This window comes from Odocoileus virginianus, chromosome 19 (genome assembly GCF_023699985.2).
Source record: "Odocoileus virginianus isolate 20LAN1187 ecotype Illinois chromosome 19, Ovbor_1.2, whole genome shotgun sequence".
NCBI lineage: Eukaryota > Metazoa > Chordata > Mammalia > Artiodactyla > Cervidae > Odocoileus > Odocoileus virginianus.
The window spans coordinates 26013191-26034442 of record NC_069692.1 but is presented as its reverse complement, the minus strand read 5'-3'; the positions used below and the strand labels follow the sequence as shown (position 1 = coordinate 26034442).

General features: G+C 46.3%; 1 protein-coding gene across 6 annotated transcripts in view; it reads right to left on the bottom strand.

Annotated features, from left to right (window-relative positions):
* SCML4 (Scm polycomb group protein like 4) overlaps positions 1 to 21252 on the bottom strand; it is a 108039-nt gene that overhangs the window by 32440 nt on the left and 54347 nt on the right. For 4 of the 6 annotated variants that reach the window (XM_070450011.1, XM_020892366.2, XM_070450013.1 and 1 more), the window contains 3 exons: positions 18436 to 18565; positions 15292 to 15492; positions 10147 to 10341 (listed from right to left, as the gene is read on the bottom strand). In XM_070450011.1, coding sequence (XP_070306112.1) covers positions 10147 to 10341; positions 15292 to 15492; positions 18436 to 18565 — 526 coding nt within the window. Of the gene's footprint in view, positions 1 to 10146; positions 10342 to 12577; positions 12647 to 15291; positions 15493 to 18435; positions 18566 to 21252 lie in introns of those variants that run through there. The other 2 variants (XM_070450014.1, XM_070450015.1) reach the window with 2 other exon arrangements.

Here is a 21252-nt window from a genome sequence, read left to right as displayed (position 1 = left end):
TCATATACTCTTCCATCACAGGCAGGAGACTCTTTGGACAGGCCTGCCAGAGACACAGAAGGCCTTCTACAGCTGACTCAGATGTCAGCATGATCTCCAGTTTAAGAGTGGCTCATGGGGGACTAATGGGTAGGGGTGTCACCTGAAGGACAGTTAGCTTCATGGAACAAAGGAAAGATTTCCAGTAGATTTTATTATTTGAAGAGAGGCATGGGCTGAGGTAGGGGAATCTTTTGGATAATTTCTGAGGCTAGCCCTGTGGGAAGAAAGAATCTACACCACCTCTTTTTTGACAGCCTCTTTTTCTCCTCCTTACTCCCTCTTAGCAAAAGCTCTCCCAAACAGGAGAAAGCCTACTAGGGATTTACAACCATTATCATTCTGCTCCTCAGGTCTTGGGTGTCTTTAATCCACAACATGACTATTTGTGACCTTGAAAGAGAAGCATTATCTTCATTTCTTTTTTTTCATTTTAACATTAAAATGTTACCAAATTGGTCAATGTGATTCAATACTGGGTTATTTATCTCATATTGGAAGTACCTTGAGTGACTTCCTTGGTGGTCCAGTGATTAAGACTCTGTGCTACCAATACAGGGGCCTGGGGTTCCATCCCTGGTCAGGGAACTAGATTCTACATGGCATAACTAAGAGTTCGCCCGCTGCAACTAAAGATCCCACAGACCAAAACTAAAAGAGACTGCGTGCCTCAACAAAGATTGAAGATCCCGTGTGTCGCAACTAAGACCTGGTGCAGCCAAGTAAATAAGTAAAATACCTTGGGAGGTTCCAACAACTTAATTGGAACATTCATTCATTCATTTAACCAATAATTATTGAATCTTTGTGCTTCCTCAATATCTGTAGAATTTGAAAGAGAACTAAGCCTTATAATGCAAAAGAATTCAATAAATTGCTGAACATTGTAAAAATCTATTTCAGATTCTACAAAACCCAGTGTTTTACTTAGAGGTTACATTTTTCCCTTTTAGCTCAGTGTTTTAAAAAGTACAGACACCCAGCAATCCCACTCCTGGGCATACACACCGAGGAAACCAGATCTGAAAGAGACACGTGTACCCCAATGTTCATCACAGCACTGTTTATAATAGCCAGGACATGGAAGCAACCTAGATGCCCATCAGCAGATGAATGGATAAGGAAGTTGTGGTACATATACACTATGGAATATTACTCAGCCATTAAAAAGAATTCATTTGAATCAGTTCTAATGAGATGGATGAAACTGGAGCCCATTATACAGAGTAAAGTAAGCCAGAAAGATAAAGACCAATACAGTACACTAACGCATATATATGGAATTTTAAAAGATGGTAATGATAACCCTATATGCAAAACAGAAAAAGAGACACAGATGTACAGAACAGACTTTTAGACTCTGTGGGAGAAGGCGAGGGTGGGATGTTCTGAGAGAACAGCATTGAAACAAGTATACTATCAAGGGTGAAACAGATCACCAGCCCAGGTTGGATGCATGAGACAAGTGCTCAGGGCTGGTGCACTGGGAAGACCCAGAGGGATGGAATGGAGAGGGAGGTGGGAGGGGGGATCGGGATGGGGAACACATGTAAATCCATGGCTGATTCATGTCAATGTATGGCAAAAACCACTACAATATTGTAAAGTAGTTAGCCTCCAACTAATAAAAATAAATGGAAAAAAAATAAAAATAAAAAGTACAGACAGTATACTTTCATGAATGATGTCATTGCAAATAGAATAAATAGCTTTTCCTAAATGAACTCATACCGGCTTACAAGCAGAATTAAGATCAGGAATTCTACTCTGGCAATCGCTCCCTCTCCATGCTATAAGAGCTCTGGCTGGGCTTCTCCTGGACATATCTGTCTAAAAATACAGGAAGGCCTTTGTATTTACTGCAGAACTTGTGGACATTCTTTTTCTTTTCCTGTGGCATATGGAACTTCCTTGACCAGAGATTGAATCTATGCCCCTTGTATTGGAAGTACAGAGTCTTAACCACAGGCCTGCCAAAGAAGTCCTGGACATTCTCCTTTTCACGTGTCCATCAAAACACTCTCAAAGATTCTTTAAAACTGAGCTTGGCACTGATACTCTTCTCTCCTTCCAAATGACCCCAATTTCAACACATGGCTTGAAAATCAAACTGCTCATTGTGCTCACATGGCCCGTGGCTATAACAGGATGAACATAGCTCTGAAATATTCTGATCATTGGCCTGCACATGCCTTCCTTCATTTCTATTTTTTTAACCCCATCACTTCATATATTATTTAAAACACTGGGTCAAACCATGCCTGGGGCTTCCCAGGTGGCTCAGTGGTAAAGAATCCACTTGCCAAGGCAGGAGATGCAAGAGACACTGGTTTGATCCCTGAGTCTGGAAGATCCTCTGTAGTAAGAAATGGCAACCCACTCCAGTATTCCTGCCTGGGAAATCCCATGGACAGAGGAGCCTGGTGGGGTACAGTCCATGGGGTCACAAAGAGTTGGACACGACTGAGTGACTGAGCACGCAAACCATGCCTAGTATTGGGGGAGCAGGCCACTTTGTGTGGATTTTGTAGGGATGAGGAAGTTCTCCTGGTGTCTAGGATGATAGGTTCTGCCTGTCCTGTGGATGTCATCTAGCAAAGATGCAACTAGGGCACGAGAATAAGGATAAGACACTCCTTGCAGCCAAGGTATTAACCCAGAAGGAGAAAGGATAACTGATCAACCTAGAGTTCAGTTTCTGCCTAGATTTTGCTAAGTGGGCATTGGTGTTTGTTTTGTTCATTTACATCTTTGCTAGAAGAAGAGACACAAGGGTACCACAAGCCACTTGTGAACATCCACTTTGTGTGGTCACACTTCTGAGCCAGGAACCAGGACATATACCCCACTCAGGGAGTGTTGGGTAATGGGGCCCCATCAATAGTCTTGGGAGGAAAAGCAAAGTGCCAGGGAGGAGACCTGGGTTCAGTTTCTACCTTGCTGCTCCCTTTCCGGTTGGCTTTGAACAAATGGCCTCAGCTCTGCAGGCATCACAAGTAGAGGGAACTCAGAAAACATTTGCTGTCTGACCGTATGGATGTTTCTATATTATGGAACTCATGCCACTTGGTACCGCTCTATTGCCTTTTAGAAATAAGCAACCTTTTGGAAAGAGATATTCTCCGGATAGTCATCCTTTTGAAGAGCTATTACATTAGACAAATTTGTAGTTCAACAAGGAAGCAGATTTGATTTCTAGATGCTGGGTATGCAGAAGGTACTGTGCATCTCTGTTACTCCAAGAGTTTTCTGGTGCCTGTCTCCAAGACCACCAGCCAAGGAAGAAAACAAAAAGCGTCAAGAATCAATGGCCTTTCTCATCTCACCATTTGTGTATCAAAAAGGCTCCTCAACAAAAAGTAAACAATTTGTTCCCATCAAGTCAAACCTTCAGAAGGCAGGAAACCAATCACTAAATTAGATCTCGCAAAAGACTTCAGCTATCACATTTGTGGTTTCCAAAGAAGATCTCCCCAACGCTTGGTGAGCACAGTTTGTTCTCTTATGTCACACTGAATTGGAGTCAGTAAAATGTTTACTGTGGACTTGTGTTTCAGGCTGTCCTCAAGTCCCCGCCCTCAAGTCTACCTAGGGAGATGAGGTCTGGACCCGGACTCTAGCAGTATAAGGCAGAATTAAGAGCTAGGAATTCTGTGCAGACAAGGGTCTGAGAGAATGGATCTCTAGGGTTTTCTAGGGATTCCGGGAAGCCTGGAAGGCAACAGAGACTCCCCTGCCTGTGCTGGTCGGGCCACACTGAGAAATGTGCCAGCCATCATTCTTTTCTTTCTTTCATCTTCTTCCCCAGCACTGCAAACCTCCTTCTTACTGACATTTTCACCTCTGCCACTTTGCCCGACCACTTTGCCCCCTCACACCCATGGACATCTCACCCAACTCATCCCTAGCATCAGTGCTTCCACAGGGCAGCAGCATCCTAGAGTAGATAGGTGTATTTTACTGAAAACCTGACATAAATTTCCCTCTGAGAGTAGGACTCCATCAGCACACACCTTCTCATTCCTTGTGTTCCTAAGCAGCAATGGCACAGGACATCCCCTGGGAGCCTGTCAGAAACACAGGCTCTCAGCCCACTCCAGCCATCCTGAGCCAGAGTCCATATATCATCAAGATGGCCAGGTGGGTCCAGGGCACAGTCAAAGTGGAGAAGCACTGGCTAAAGCTTACTTATAACTGGGACCTTTCTCCCCCAACATTCAAAGTGAAGTTGCTCAGTCGTTTACGACTCTCCACGATCGCACTGACTGTAGCCTACCAGGCTCCTCCGTCCACGGCATTTTCCAGGCAAGAGTACTGGAGTGGGTTGCCATTTTCTTCTCCAGGGGATCTTGCCGACCTGGGGATCCAACCCAGGTCTTCCACATTGCAGGCAGACGCTTTAACCTCTGAGCCACCAGGGAAGCCACCATTCAAAGGTAAAGTAAAATTGTTATCAAATCCAAATCCAGAACCAAAAATGTTATCAAATCCATGTTTTTGCTTCCACTTTCCTAAAGCACCCAGAGAACTGCTCTCCACCTGATAACATGAACATTTGGCTGTCAGTTAACAGACATAGAGGAAAATGACTGAACTTCCCAATCTCAAGCCAAGAACTCCACGGTCCAGACTGAATTCAGGCAGCTGAGTGGGTCTGAAGCTGGTTTTCCCTGAACGCAAGAGAAAGGTCATTTGATGAAAGAGTTTATATTTGAAAGCTCTGAGGAAGAGATTTGGAAGAAGCACACTCTCTGCTCCTCTATGAGCCCTTCTACCTTGGTATCCTCATCTTCCCTTCTGGGGGATCCAACCACAGGGCTCCTGGGGGCCCTCACCTCTTACTGTCTGCGGCTGTTTTCTGCCACTCCCAGCTGTGACTCTCAGCTTGGAAGGGACCAGGAAGGACATCTTGCTCTTACATCCTCTAGATGTCCAAGTTCAGCCTGATGGCCCTGACGAGTGGACATCTGCTTTTGTCACCAGTAAAGAGGAGATCATCACATCATCCAAGAAGCTCCATCTACTTCTAAATAGTTTTGACTTTTCAAAGTTCTTTACAAAGTCAACGCCACCTGACTCCCAAGGGAGCCGTCTTCTGAGAGTTCCACTTTGTTACTCAGCTGCCAAGCCCTCTACCTGGGAGAGTATTCCTTACACACATACTTCTCAAACTTTAATGTGTCTTTAAATGCCTAGGATCTGTTGCGAAGGAGTGAGGGAGGGCTGTTTATCTTTTTGTTTCTCAGCTGATGGTGATGCTCCTTGACCAGAACTTGAGTGACAAGACTTGAAGGTTAATTAAGTATATCTTCAGGACCATAGAGAACAAATCCATGTGACCTGCTGTCACATCCTAGAACAGAAAATCATTTCTTCCCCAAATCACCCTTTTCTTTTTAAAACCACAAACATCTTAGTTTCTTTGACAGTTCCTTGTGTGTCCTGGCTTTGCATTTTCTTAACTGTCTGATGTACTGTCTTCTGGAAATGCTCTAATGAATGCTAACAAACCCTCTAACTGTGTGGCACCAAGCCTGGAACACTCCAGCTTTAAATGAACAACACTGAGGCAGAGCAGGATCTGGTTCAAATGAGTTCAAGACTATATGATCTTGTTTAGGAATGACATGGATACGAAGCCTTAAGTCAACAAAGACCTCCAGCCCTTCCCTCATAAATACACCTGCCTTTCTTGCCACAATGGTGGGAAAGTGGGTAATAAACTAATTCCTCATCCAAGGTAATAATAACTTGATACGTTATCCTTTAAGGGAGCTTTGGGGCTTCCCAGGTGGCACTAGTGGTAAAGAACTCACCTGGCAATGCAGGAAACATAAGAGACACAGGTTTGATCTCTGGGCCAGGAAGGTCCCCTGGAGAAGGGCATGGCAACCCATTTCAGTATTCTTGCCTTAAGAATCCCATTGACAGAGGAGCCTGGTGGGCTACAGTCCATAGGGTCGCAAAGAGTCAGACATGACTGAAGTGACTTAGCACACACACAAGGGAACTTTGACAAGGCAGTCTTAAAGAGGCAATGTCTTATTCTCAAGGCAAACTCTTTAATGGTATCATCTTAGGCCCCATGCAGACAGGTAGGAGAGACATGTGCCAGGGGGCTGCTCAGAGCCTACCATGCCATCGCTTCTTCCACCTTCCCTGAAGCCCCTAGACACAGCACTTGGTCCTGTAACACCTAGGGCATGAGGAACAATTTACACAAAGTTGGTTGATCTTGAGCAATTCATTTTTCGAAGCATCCATGGGCTGGGGAAAGGTTCTTGATGACAACTGAAGTCATTGCTTCCAAAGCCAAGACAACTAGGAAGGAAATCAGCTTTATGTAGAAATACTTGCCCCAGTCAAAGGAAGAAACAAGGTGGCTACTTTCAGGAAAAAGACAGGAACTTCACTCAGCATGGTGAGTTTGGAAGGGGAGAGAATATGGTGGAAACCAAGGCAAGGGGTTCCTCAATGATCACTAAAGGAAAGCCGGATGGGGGCTCCTGGGACAGGATGTTAAAATGAAACTATTTTGGTTTTAGTTTTAGCTGAAGTTGCAAGACAGCAGGCTCCCCATACCAGAGTCAAGTGTGGAAATCCTGCAAAGAGAGATGGGGGTGGTGGGAAGCCTGTTTTACAGTTGTAGATGACCACCCACGTGCAGCCTGCACAACTGCAGAGGTTGAAAAGCAGGTTGAATAGAAGATGAATTGTGGAGAAAAAACTGTCCCATGTGTTCCCATGGGCTTCAGTGTGGCCCTGTGGATAGCTTGATCTCTGACCCTGGAGCTCAAGAGGCAGAAAGTATTATTGTTTCATTTTCATGAGAAAAAATGTCTGTTGGAAGAACAAAGGAGAGGTGGCTGCAGAGATCAGCCTGCATGCCCTAAATTTGTTTGGGCAAAGGATGTGTGAGTGTTTCTAAGAGGCCAGATCTGAAGTGAGATTAGCTTAGATCCTTTCTATGGGACTATCTGGAGTCACAGGGGGCCTCAGGAGAGAGAAGCCAGAGATTTACCTGCAGATACCTTGAGGCTGTGGGAAGAACTGTAAATGACCAGCCAGAGACTCAAGTTACCTTTGTCTTTGACAAGGAACATGCAGATGAGAGATGGGGGAATCTCCAAAGGACCCATGGAAACAGTGTCAGATTTCATTTTCTTGGGCTCCAAAATCTATGCGGATAGTGACTGCAGCTACAAAATTAGAAGATGCTTCCTCCTTAGAAGAAGAGCTATGACAAATCTAGACAGTATATTAAAAAGCAGAGACATCACTTTGCCAACAAAGGTCCATATAGTTAAATCTATGGTTTTTCCAGAAGTCATGTATGTATGCGAGAGTTGGGCCATAAAGAAGGCTGAGCACCAAAGAATTGATGCTTTCAAACTGTGGTGCCAGAGAAGACTCTTGAAAGTCCCTTGGACAGTAAGGAGATCAAACCAGTTAGTCCTAAAGGAAATCAACCCTGAATATTCATTGGAAGGAATTATGCTGAAGCTGAAACTCCAATATTTGGGGCACCTGATGTGAACAGCTGACTCATTGGAAAAGTCTCTGATGCTGGGACAGTAGAGGTGAAGAGGAGAAGGGGGCAATACAGGATGAGATGGTTGGATGGCATCACTGACTCAATGGACATGAGTTTGAGCAAACTCAGGGAGACAGTGAAGGACAGGCAAGCCTGGAGTGCTGCAGTTCATGGGGTCGCAAAGAGTTGGACACAACTTAAGCGACTGAACAATAACAAGAGCTCACAGGATGAAGAATCAGCTTGAAACACCCGCTAGAACCAAGGAGCCCCATGCATGCTCCCAGTGGGATTAGTCAAGCAAAAACTCTCCTACCTCTTGTCTCTCCTCCTTCCCTCACTCTGATCAGGAAAGATTTGGAATCACTGTTAGCTTCATACAGAAGGGGCAAAAACAGAGGACTAGGCAGGAGGTGGGAGAAGGCAATGGCAACCCACTCCAGTTCTCTTGCTTGGAAAATCCCATGGATGGAGGAGCCTGCTAGGCTGCAGTCCATGGGGTCGCTAAGAATCGGACATTTCACTTTCCCTTTTCACTGTCATGCATTGGAGAAGGAAATGGCAACCCACTCCAGTGTTCTTGCCTGGAGAATCCCAGGGGCGGGGGAGCCTGGTGGGCTGCCATCTGTGGGGTCGCACAGAGTCGGACACGACTGAAGTGACTTAGCAGCAGCAGCAGCAGCAACAGGTAGAAGGTGAAGAGAAGCCAACCATACCTTCCTTTGCTGCTGCAGGCAACTGGCCCAAAGCAGGACTGTGCTGGGAATGGGGAATAGTTACATCTTTGAGTGAAATTTAAAGTTTGATGATCACACTGACCTGCATATTAACTATTCACTAAAGAATATTTTGTTTTCTGAAAGTAGCCAGGAAAGGCAGGAGATCTGCCCTAAATTTCATCCATGGACAGGGAATAAGTGGTCTCACAGGTGACATTTATTTCAAGGAGAATGGGAGACATGAGCTCTATGACTTTATGATTATGTCCCATAGGTCATTGCTTATTCAATATAACAATGACTTAAGAGTTTGTCAAATGAAATCAGTCATCTGCTGTTCTCATTGCAATATTCACTGGAAGATACATTAGCTTTACAATATGTTTTTGAGTCAACCAAGGTTTATAGGAGAGGCCAGATTCATAGACTGTCAGAACCAGAAGGTTATACATGAGAAACTCAACCCCTCATTTCACACAGGAAACTGAGGCCCAGAGACATGAGAAGACTTTCCTAAGTTCAGATATATAGAGACATCAAGAAAACACAGAAGTGTATAGCATCTGCTCACACAGGCTATATTTAATTAGGTAACTTTCTTTGTAAAGGCCAGATTTTTTTCCTGTTTCCCAGGTCTCAGAATTTAAAGTAAAATTATAGACAAGGTTCTTGACATTATATGAGAAAAATCTATGCTAAGAATCTTTCCTGATGTCCTCCTAGGCTTAAAATATAGCCATTCTGATTATAAGTATCCTTCTGCTGAACTCTCTAAACCTGTCTGTGAGCACATAACTGCAAATGTATTGGTTTTTTCATTATTCACACTGGTCACTCAATACCTCAAAAACTTCCTAAGCTCACATATTTACCTTATTCTAAGACAGAGTCTCAAAAGGTACTTGGAGCAGGAAAAGGGTCAGCAAATGTTTGCAGAATGACATAATGGCTAGATTTCAGTTTCACTATCTATGTGTTCTTTATGTATCAACAACACTGCTTCCAGAGTAAGGAAAAAGGCAACAGGCCTGCTCATCCTTGAAACCTGAAATCTAGCATCTGGACTCATGTTCAATTCTTTGCAAATCCATAACTCAGGGCCACTATGTGGGGGATGAGCAGGTCCCACTGGCACCTAGCCCATTGGGCAGACAGTGGTGTGGCAAGTTTGTCCATTGTGGCCTTGCCCTTCCCACCAACCACTTTCCTACACTGAGCTATTCTGGGGCTGGTGGTACAAAAGGCATTCAGCCCCTGGGATACCTTCTGTCCTGTGATGAGGGAGAAACACTAAGTCTCACTGGAGGACATATATGATTTATGGCCAGGTCAAATTCCTGCCATGATAGACACTCTATTACACTTTTTATTGACCTGGGTAGGAACCTGAGGCCCCCAGACAGGACCAACATAATCAGTTCGTTAGCCTTTGTTTCTTCAGGATTTCTTTGTTACTTAGCTTAGTAGTCCTTCACTTATTCTGCAATGATGAATAAATGCCCAAGAGTCTTAATTAGAGGAGAAGAAAAAAGATCACTCATTACGAGTGATGCAGTCTCAGTGTCTAAATTCTAAAAACATAGGCCTAAAAGTTACAATGTCAGCTCTCACTAGCTGGAGCCATCTCTTCCACTGCAGCCTGGGTGGGGACCATCGAGGTGTCCTTGGTCCTAGCTGGCTCTCGCTGTGCCTCAGATGCCCAGAGGGGCAGCTCATGAACCTCTAGCAGAGGGAGGGAACCTCTAGCTCCTAGAGTTCCCAGGAGCCCCCTCAGTGGCAGCCTCATCTGCCCTGGGAGGGCGGGGACCCCTGGGACCACCTGCAGGCCCCAGAGGACAGACCACAAAAGCCTACCTGACTCCATCCTGCCTTCCTGGCTCTCCGGGGCATTGTCAGAGGCGCTGGTGCCCCTGGGGAAGGGCTGGTGGCTGAAGAGGTCGTCACATAGGAGGCTTCGGCACAGCTTGGTGAGGAAGCGGAGGACGTACCCGACGCTATTCACCACGGGCAGGCTCCGCAAGTGCTGCTTCCCATCAAAGGAGGCAGAGACTGGAAAAGCACAGACACAGCTACTCAGAGCAGGACTCTGGAGAAAGCCACACGCCCATCAGCCCTGGGGGACAGGGCTTGGTGTGGTCACTTCTGCTGTGCTTTAAACTAAGTTTTATTTGGATTGCACCTGTTTTTTCTCTAACATCCTGTTTCAGTTCCAGGATCTCATTCAGGAGATCACACTGGCTGTACATGTTGCATGAACTTAGTATCCTCGGGTCTGTGACTGTTTCTCAGTCTTTTCTTGTTTTTCATGATCTTGACAGTCTTGAAGAGTATGGATCACGTAATTTGTCAAATGTTCCTCAGTTTGGTTTGTTTGACATCTTTCTCAAGATTCGACTGGGGTTATGGTTTTTAGGGGGCTTTCCTGATGGCTTAGACAGTAAAGAATCCACCTGCAACGCAGGAGACTGTGGTTCGATCCCTGGGTTGGGAAGATCCCCTACAGAAGAGAATGGCAACCCACTCCAGTATTTTACCTGGAGAATTCCATGGACAGAGGTGGCTGGTGGGCTACACTCCAGGGGGTCGTAAAGAGTTCAACACAAGTGAGCAACTAACACTCACTTGCACATGAGTTTTTGAGAAGGAAGACTGCAGAAGCAAAGTGCCCTTCTCCTTGCATCAGATAGATGCATGACATCCCTGGGATGTTAACCTTCATCTCCTGGCCAAGAAAGTATTTGCTATGTTTCTCCACTGTATTCTTCATATTCTGTTCCTGGGAAATAAGTCACACGGTCCTACCCACATTCAAGGGCAATGAAGGGATTAAACTCTACCTACTTAAGGGGGATCAGTCCCTATATAATCTGAAATTCTTCCATAAGGAAGACTTGTCCCTTCTCCTCCACTTGTTCATTTGCTTATTCATTAATATCAGTGTAGACTCAATATATTTATTTTGTACTGCGGGTTGTCCAATACTATGTTATTTATTTTACTGCTAAACTACTCCAGTTTTTATCTTTTGGGAGCTTGCAGATTGACTCCTGCATCCCTATGACACACCCTCACTCTTTAAGCAACTCTAGATAAACAGACATGGATCAAAGGTGGGTCTTGATAGATGTCTGTCTAGATGTGTGTGTGTGTGTGTGTGTGTGTGTGTGTGTGTGTGCATGCGCGCATGCATGTGTGTTTTCCATCCCTTCGGTAGTGTCCGACTCTTTGCAACCCTATGGACTATAGCCTGCCAGGCTCCTCTGTCCACCGGATTTTCCCAGCAAGAATACTGAAATGGGTTGCTATGCCTTCATCCAGGGTATCTTCTTGACCCAGGGATTGAACCCACATCTCCTGCACTGCTAGCAGATTCGTCATGCCACCAGGGAAGCCCAGATATAGATATATATGTATATTCAAATAAAAATGAGTTCATACTGAGGTGTCCAACTCCAACCCAGTGTTCAGGGTTCATTCAGCCTTCCGGGGAGGAGTCTTTATAAAAGAACTCCAACGGTGTTCTCTCCACAGTGATGCTAGATCACACTCAATTTCTCTAGGGCTACCAGAATTTTGAAGAAACACCCAGTTCCTCCAGCTGAGAACTTGTTTCTTTGTGTAATCCTCCTCACAGAATTCTGTTGCCACAGGAAGCTCACACACCAGCTCCAGTGTGGGGAACACATGAGAAGATCCCCAGCAGGACATTCCGCTCCCCTCCTACCCCAGGCTCTACCTTCTGTGCCCACGTGTGGTAGCTAGCCTGGACTTTTATAGTCTCGTTCCCAAAGGCTAAGTACACTGCAAAGGCTGGGACAGGGCGACCAGAGCTAACTATGATTTCAAAACTGAAAAACAAACTGTCACACACACACACCCATTAAAACTAGAAATAAAAAGAATCATTTCTTTTGCGTAACTTTTTATAATTTAACAAGAGCTTTCATGTCTATCACCTCATTTATGCCATCTGACTGTCCTGTGAGGACAGTGGGAAGAAGGTTATGATCCCATAATGTAGATGAGGAAACTGAGGAAGCCTGGAGTGTTTTTTCCAGCTCCTGTAGCCTCTAAGTGGCACTTGCCTGTCACTTTAATACTCCATAATAATGACTCTGATTGGGAGAGTGAGCAGAGAGCTGCCAAGATGCTCAGTAAGGAGGATCTTGACCTCTGGGACATGCTGGAAATTCCCTCCTGCGGGGGAGGTGTAGGGGGTGGGGAGGGGGCGGGCACTGCTGCTCACCTCCCATACCTTAAAAGACTAGGTGAGATGGAGACTGACCACACAGCAGGAGGGTCTGGGGCATCAGGCCTGTGCCTTAGATCAGCGTGTACACATTTCTAGAGATTCCTGGAAGCTCACAGTGAGAAAAATCCCACCTCCTGGAAGCAGACGTGTAATATGTGAGATCACAATAGCCACTCCTCTGGGAGAACATGGCTAAGGCAGAGCACCCCAACAGGTGTGCTAGGAATGGGCCGTGGTACTGTGACATGGATCGCCTCAGCCTCTGGGGTGGCCCAGGCCCAACCATGGCAGTTAGAGTTCTTCGGGTCCATGATGCCCGCACTAGTGTCAGCATTTTCTACACGTTGTGCCCACGAGGATGTTTAAAAAGCAGTGTCTGAAGGCTCAGGTTCTAGGTGGAGAGTGGGGGAGTCTGGGTGTTTCTCCTTAAGCCCCTCCCTAAACCACCTTGGAGCAGTCGTCACCTTGCTGGGCTTCCACATCACCACCAGAAATGTGGAAGGCCACTGTGCTGCTTCGCAGCCTCAAGGAGGAGGCTCGTCAGTGCCACTGCATTCTCCAAGACCAGGCACTCCACTCTGGCCTTCTTGGGAATCCCTCGGCCAAGGGAAACTTGGCAGGGTTCTGCCTACTCGGGCGTTGGTGCCAGGCTCTGCAGAACCTCCTACCCAGTGCTGAGGTCCCTGAGGCCACAGAAGGGCTGAGCAGCAGACCAGGGAGTTAGGGGTCTGCTCTCCCAGCACAGAGGGCAGGGCCACAAAGAACCTGGGTGGGATTCGCTCAAGAGGGAGGGTCACAGAGGGCAGGAAGAGCTTTCTCTGAGCACTGGTCTGTGTCTTGAGCTCTGCTGTATAGCCAGGAAAAGGACAAGGCTTTCAACCTCAGAGGGCAGTCCAGGTTCAAGAACTTGGCTTTCAGATCAGGAAAGAGCAGCCAAGGAGTCCTCAGAGGTCTAACAGTGGGACTCTCCTCTTGGATCTCTCTTGGTGCAGTTCTTCTTCCTCCTCTCTTCTGCCCACATTGGCTGGAGTCTCTTAGAAGTCACCCCAGGTCAGACACATGCACCCAGACCTCGCCAAGTTCTGTTTTAATCAGTTACCAGCAAGACAGACCCAGCTTCCTTCTCAGAGGGAGCTCCAGAAGGAGGTCTGAGTCAGGATGAGCTGGTGAAGCTGTGCTGCAAGCCCTGGGGATTGTCCAGTAAAACACTCATGCTTTGGTTTTACAGGACACAGCCACATTAGAGGCCCCTCTCTCGAACCCTCTCTTAGCCAGCCAGCAGGGTCACCTGTACTGCCCTGTGGCTGGAAAGTTGTCTCCCTTTTGCCTGGTGATATGAAGGCTGTGTCCATGATGCTGGGCCAAAGACACCAGGCTCTCCTCTTGGATTTAAAGCATCTTGCAAAGGTCTGGAGCTCCCAGGGCTTAAGGGCAGGTGGTGACAACCACTGTAGACGTGGAGAAGACAGACAGAGTCTCTGTTGGGGGAACATCTGGAGGGGGCAGAGCTCCAAAGTCTGCCTCTGCCTTGTGGTGACAACGTCCCCTCCCTCTGGATGCTGTTCAGTTGGGATGGAAACTGGAGGAGTGTGCTGACAATGGGAGGTGGGATTGAGCTCTTATTAAATAAAAGCAAAAACATATCCTGTGAGATAGGTTGAGACCATGAACTTTCCCCACGTCCCTGCACAGTGACAAGTGCTATGAAAAAGGAATGAAATGGAGGAAGGGAGAATAAATAGTGACAAGGGTTGGTATGTCAGACAGGGTAGTCAGGAAAGGGATTTTTGAGAAGGTGGTATTTGAATATAAATCTGAAGGAAGTCTAGGAGCAAGCCACATGGACAGTTGGAGAAAGAACATTCCAGAAAGAGAGAACAGCAGGTGTAAAGGTCCTGAGGCAGGAGGAGCATGGTTGGAGGACATAAGAAGGAAGCCACTGTGGCCAGAGTCAAGTGGGGGACTTAAGAGAAGTGACCAAAAAAAAAAAGAGAGAGAGAGAAGTGACCAGAGCCAGGTCACATGGGGCCTGGGAGCCCTTGTAAGGATGTGAGCTTTTTCTGGGAGTGACATGAGAACTGTTGAGGATTTGGAGCAGAGGAGAGGCATGATCTGGCTTAGATGTGAAAAGAACCAAAGTGGTTACTGTGGGTCATGAAAAATGGCTGGATTCTGAATGTATTTTGAAGTTAGAACAATAGGATCTATTGATGAACTGGAAGTGGAGATAAGAGAAAGGGGCAAGTCAAGGAAGAGGATTCAGATGTCCAGTCTTCTTACCCAGGTGCAGGGGCCTCTTCTCCTCAAGCCCCTTTGGCACACAGGCTCATTTAAGGCCCCTGGAGCCCAGCAGATGGGGAGAAACCCTGGCCACAGTCCCCCAAGCCTGATTCAGCTGCTGTCCTCTTTGGAGACACCCCTGGATGCCATGCTTAGTCATTCAGGCGTGTCTGACTCTCTGTGACCCCACGGACTGTAGCCCGCCAGGCTCCTCTGTCCGTGGGGATTCTCCAGGCAAGAATACTGTAGTAGGTTGCCATGCCCTCCTTCAGGGGATCTTCCCAACCCAGGGATTAAACCCAGGTCTCCTGCATTGCAGGTGGATTCTTTACTGTCTGAGATACCAGGGAAGCCCAAGAATACTGGAGCAGGTAGCCTATCCCTTTTCCAGGGGATCTTCCCAACCCAGGAATTGAACCGGGGTCTCCTGCATTGCCCTCCTCATACAGCCCACTCCAGAGCCTTACCTGACACCATCTCGCCACCGTAGCCCTGCCTGACCAGGGAGAAGACCAGCTTCTGCTGGTGGGCACAGTCAATGCACGCTTGCACAGCCTGCTGCAGGACTGCTGATGGCCGCTCAGGCCCGAAGTGCTCGGGGAGCTGCTGCACCTTCCTCCTCTCCAGGTACGGCCCTGCGTTGGCTTGCTTGTTGATGTAGAGGCAGACTGTGGAAACAGACCCACAAAGCCCTCAGCATGGAAGCACATCAGGCCTGGAGCGGCTCCTGTATGCGGGGCCGGGGGGCCGGGGGGGCGGGATGCCACAGCCGTGTCCCCTTGGCCCTGTCCTTGGGAAAGCTGAAAAGGCCAAAGTGGCACCAATTCTTCCAAACTTGACAAGTAAAAGAGACAAGAGAGTCAATCACCTCCAACTGCCAGGGCTTGCTCTCAAGACAAGCCTCCTGGTTGGGAAGAGACAGACAGGTGTGTCCCTTCCGATGTAGTCAAATCTGAATCGTAGACAGTTATGGGCTGTGTGTATAAATGTATTTCTATGCTGGGAATATACACATATAAAATCTTCCCTCTGGGCAAACTGAGAGAGTAGCACTGAAACATATGCATTACCATATGTAAAACAGATAGCTGGTGGGAAGTTGCTACATAACACGGGGAGCTCAGCCTGATGCTCAGTGATGGCCTAAAGGGTTGGGGTGGAGTGGGAAGTGGGAGAGAGGGTCAAGAGGGAGGAGACAGGTGTATACTTGTGGCTGCTTCGTGTTGTGTGGCAGAAACCAACGCAACATGGTAAAGCAATTATCTTTCAGTTAAAAAAAAAAACAACCTTCCCTCCTCCTCCCAAGAAGCTCTCAAGCTATACATAAATGTTTGACATTTGCCATCGTTGTTGTTGTTAACCTTCAGTTAAAAAAAAAAAAAGAAAAATCAACATGATGCTAATTACTCCAAAGACTATATATTCAATGAAGTTCTAAAGAGAATTCTATCAACAACCTCAGGCATAATGAACACTCAGTAGTCCATTTAGGTGAGCCCAACCAAAAGTCCCTGTAGTTTTAGTTTTTTGTAATTTTTTTCTTTAAAATTTAATTTATTTTTGGTTGTGCTGGGTCTTTGTTGCTGAATGAAGGCTACCCTCCAGTTTCAGTACACTGGCTCCCCATTGCGGTGGCTTCTCTTATTGTGGAGCATGGGTTCAGTAGTTGTGGCACACAGGCTTAGTTGCCCTGACTCATGTGGGATCTTCCTGGACCAAGGATTGAACATGTGTCTCTTGCATTGGCAGGTGGATTCTTAACCACTGGGTCACCAGGGGAGTCCTTCCTGCAGTTTTAAATACATCATACTGGTAAAAAAAAAACTTCTGAGCATGTGTCCCCAAATGTGTTTATTTATTTATAGGTTATAGACATTTTCAACCACATTAATGTATTGCATACATTTTAAATGCAACCAAAAAACAGAAAAATTTAAAGGGTGATATAAAAAGAAACATTAATAGTAGGCATCATATTTCCTTCCACAGGTTAATGACTCCTCTCATGTCTCCCCATGTCCCCAGCCCAGGTACGAGCATCTTACCTTGGGGGCCACTAGTGCAGAGGAGTGTTGAAGAGGGACTTTAAGAGGAAACCAAAAGAATTTCGGAAGGATTAAACAGTAATCGAGTTGAAGAAGATTAGTTTTTACTGAGCAGCTACTATACAGTCCAGGCATTGTATATACTTTATCTTGTTTGATTCTCAAAATAAACCTGAGAACTAAATATTATTACTTTGTTGGTAATGAAGAAACTGAGGTAAAAAGTGGTGAAGTGGCTGCTCAGAAAGTATAATTAGTGGTGCAACAGGGATTTGAACTCACGTCTTTCTGATGTCATGACCTGTGCTCTTTTCACTATACCAGGTTGCCTTCTCCCCTACTAAGCCCAGATGATTCAGTAAAACCGAATTGATAAGGGACTTTCATGCCAGGCAGTAGTGTGCTAGGCCCTACAGAGAAAACGGTGAACCAAATCTACAGGATCCCAGGCTTCAGAGAGCTTAGGGCCCAGCAGGGGCGATAGATCTACTCAGAGAACTACAGGAAGTGATGTGGGACCTTGGCTGCCAAAACACTAGGGAGGGGCTAGAAGAGCTCTTCCTGGGAACCCTGGCAGGAAAGTCAGTGAAGGCTTTTTTGAGGGAAGTATCTGAGCTGAGATGGGGCTTCTCTGGTGGCTCAGAGGGTAAAGCGTCTGTCTGCAGTGTGGGAGACCTGGGTTCCATCGCTGAGTTGGGAAGATCCCCTGGAGTACGAAATGGCTACCGACTCCAGTATCCTTGCTTGGAAAATTCCATGGACAGAGGAGGCTGATGGGCTGCAGTCCATGGGGTCGCAAAAGTCAGACGTGACTGAGCGATTGAACCACCACCACTACCTGAGCTGAGATACAAGGGAGAGTGACCAGAGGAAAGATCATTCCAGAAAGAGAAGAGGCAATATGAAATGATCCTACAGTGGGCCCTAACGACTAGAGCAGGGCCTTGAGGCCATACTGCAAAGTTTGGTTTTTACCTTACAATAAAGGGGAGGGCACCAAGGAATTTAAGTGGGATGGGGCTGGAGGTGGTTTGTGATGAGGGGGATCTCTGTGTGTGTGTCAGAGAGAGAGAAAGAGACCATCCTATTGCTGTGACTCTTGGGATGGAACTGTCGGTCCACTGGTGGACACTCCATCAGAGAGACTGGGCAGAGCTCTACCCTGATTGGACCGGATGGTACTAGGTGGGACTGGGGGACATTAGAATCCTTAGCAGATCTGGAGGCACAAACACAGGGGCAGAAACTCTTCGAGGTGAGCAGGCTCACCACTGGTACAAAGTTAACCTGTCTCTGAAGAGAAGAAGCCGGGCCACCAACCGCTCTTTCTAGTCCCCATCCACCCACAGAAACCAGCTGATCTCAATAAGCATTGAAAACCAACTGCAAATAATTCAGGCTGTGAGACATTTTATATAGATGTTCTCAGAGAATTCGGTCATCCTATGTGTTGTCCAGCTAACACACATTAAATCCTTCATCTGAGCCATCTCGGCGGTGGCTTGCTAGTTCAAAATAGCTGGTGGGCAAGTCATCACAGCCTTGGAGTTCATTCACCTGACCTACCTGTGAGAGCCTGTGAGGCTGCCAAGCTGGGCACGGTGGCTGCATCCTGAGGGATGGAGCTGAGGTCGGGCTCTGGTGTGCTCCGTGGAGGAGACAGGGCTAAAGGAGTCATGAGAACCCGAGACTTCAGCTGCAAGAGAGAACCCATGGAATCAATGAAAAATCTGGAGATGCTCCCCACACCTTCCCAGGCTCATTCCTGGGCTCAGTTAACCACTGGTACTCCATCATGCTTCCACATCTTTCTACTGTGCTGATTTGGAAGCTGAACTTCAGATTCGGTTTCATGATCAAGACTCAAGTTTGGATCACACCCAGAGCTGAGCTCTGCACCCCGTCCTTACAGTGGAGCCGCCCAGGAAATGACTGTGTCAGGCAGCGGGTGTGGGTCACACAGAGGTGTGAAGAGTTGAAGCCCGTAAGCCTCCTGAGGGCAGGATGCAGGGTGGGGTCAGCTCCCCGCCTGAGCCCCTGTGCTCCTGGGGTTCCTGTGACAGGGCTTTCCAGCCAGCCAGCCAGTAAGCAGCTGTGAAGCTCTGGCTACTCTGCTGAGCTTTCTGCTCACAGAGCACAGTGGATCCTGCTGGCAAAGACAGCAGGAGCTGGTCTTCCAAATGCTTCTCAGGGTTTGTTTCCTGCAGTGGAGCCTACGAGTGCAGATGAGTGCATTCTTTGGTAGTGACAAGCAGCCACCTTGAATGTCGCTCACTTGAAATCACAAATGAGGAGCTGAAATTTGCTGTTATGGATTAAGGGAGAGATGACTGGGTGATGGATCAATACCAATAAATCATTCTTTGTACCACGGTTCAACAGACAAGTTTCTAATTTCAGTTCTCCACCCTAAAAATATGAGTAAGTCAGTTACTTCACCTCTTCACTGCTGACCTGTGTTTCAACCCTGCTCCAGACAGCTTTTCATTGCTGCTTTCTTTTTTAATGGCTTGTTTTGTTTTTTAATGGATAAAATAAAACAAAATGCTGCTATCTTGATTTCTAATACCATTCTTCAATCAAAGGAACCAGGTATCCTTGGAGAAATGGCTGATTCTAGGGCTAGGGCAGGAAACATACAAGATGAGCTTGGATCATCTTACTGTGCCAAAAAGGGGGAAAGTACTAAATTTAAAAACCACCTACATGCACAAATAATGAAAGGGGTAGGTCACAGGGACACAGGGGTCATCTGAAAGAGTTTCAATGGTCAAACCAGGAGCCACACAAGCAACAGATAAAGTAGTAAAAAAAAAAAAAAATTCTGTACTGAATATCCATGACTCCATACTCACATAAATGAATGACTGACTAAGTAAATACATGGGGAGAATAGACAAATCTCTGTATAAAAATTCTAAGTATTTTACTGTGGAGCATAGCTCCTCACTCCTGAGTGTAGGCCACGCATAATAACTTCCTTCCAAAGAGGAAAGTATGGAAATGGGGGGAAAAGTATCTTTATAGGAGATAACCCAGTCAAACACCGCCTCAGTTAGGGGAGCCAGATCACCATCCACAATGATAAACCATGTCAATAGTATGCACCCTTGATAAGACATGATGGTAATGGCACCTTACTTGTGAAATCTCTTTTCTAAAAACCCATAATCCCAATCTAATCATGAGATAAACTTTAAACTAGGCCAAATTGCAGAATATTTCATAGAATCAAAGTGAAAGTGTTAGTCACTCAGTTGTGTCCAACTCTTTGCAACCCCATGGACTGTAGCCTGTCAGGTTCCTCTGTCCATGGGATTCTCCAGGCAAGAATACTGGAATGGGTTGCCATTCTCTTCTCCAGGGAATCTTACAGACCCAGGGATCGAACCCAGGTCTCCCTCATTGCAGGCAGATTCTTTACCATCTGAGCCACTAGGGAAGCCCTTACAGAATACATGACCAATTCTACTCAAAACTGCCAAGGTCATCAGAAACAACAAAAGTCTAAGAAACTTTCACAGCCCAGAGGAGACATCATGACTAAATGTGTGATGAGGTATCCTAGATGAATTCTGTAACAGAACAGGGAAAAAGTAATGAATCTCATTAAAATAGTGATATTATTTAACAATAAAGAGATGGAAATACCAGACCACCTGACCTGCCTCTTGAGAAACTTGTATGCAGGTCAGGAAGCAACAGTGAGAACTGTACATGGAAAAACAGACTGGTTCCAAATAGGAAAAGGAGTACGTCAAGGCTGTATATTGTCACCCTGCTTATTTAACTTATATGCAGAGTACATCATGAGAAACGCTGGGCTGGATGAAGCACAAGCTGGAATCAAGATGGCCGGGAGAAATATCAATAACCTCAGATATGCCGATGACACCACCCTTATGGCAGAAAGTGAAGAGGAACTAAAAAGCCTCATGATGAAAGTGAAAGAGGAGAGTGAAAAAGTTGGCTTAAAGCTCAACATTCAGAAAACTAAGATCATGGCATCTGGTCCCATCACTTCATGGCAAATAGATGCAGGGACAGTGGAAACAGTGTCAGACTTTATTTTTTTGGGCTCCAAAATCACTGCAGATGGTGACTGCAGCCATGAAATTAAAAGACGCTTACTCCTTGGAAGGAAAGTTATGACCAACCTAGATAGCACATTAAAAAGCAGAGACATTACTTTGCCAACATAGGTCCGTCTGGTCAAGGCTATGGTTTTTCCAGTGGTCATGTATGGATGTAAGAGTTGGACTGTGAAGAAAGCTGAGTGCCAAAGAATTGTTGCTTTTGAACTGTGGTGTTGGAGGAGACTTTTGAGAGTCCCTTGGACTGCAAGGAGATCTAACCAGACCATCCTAAAGGAGATCAGTCCTG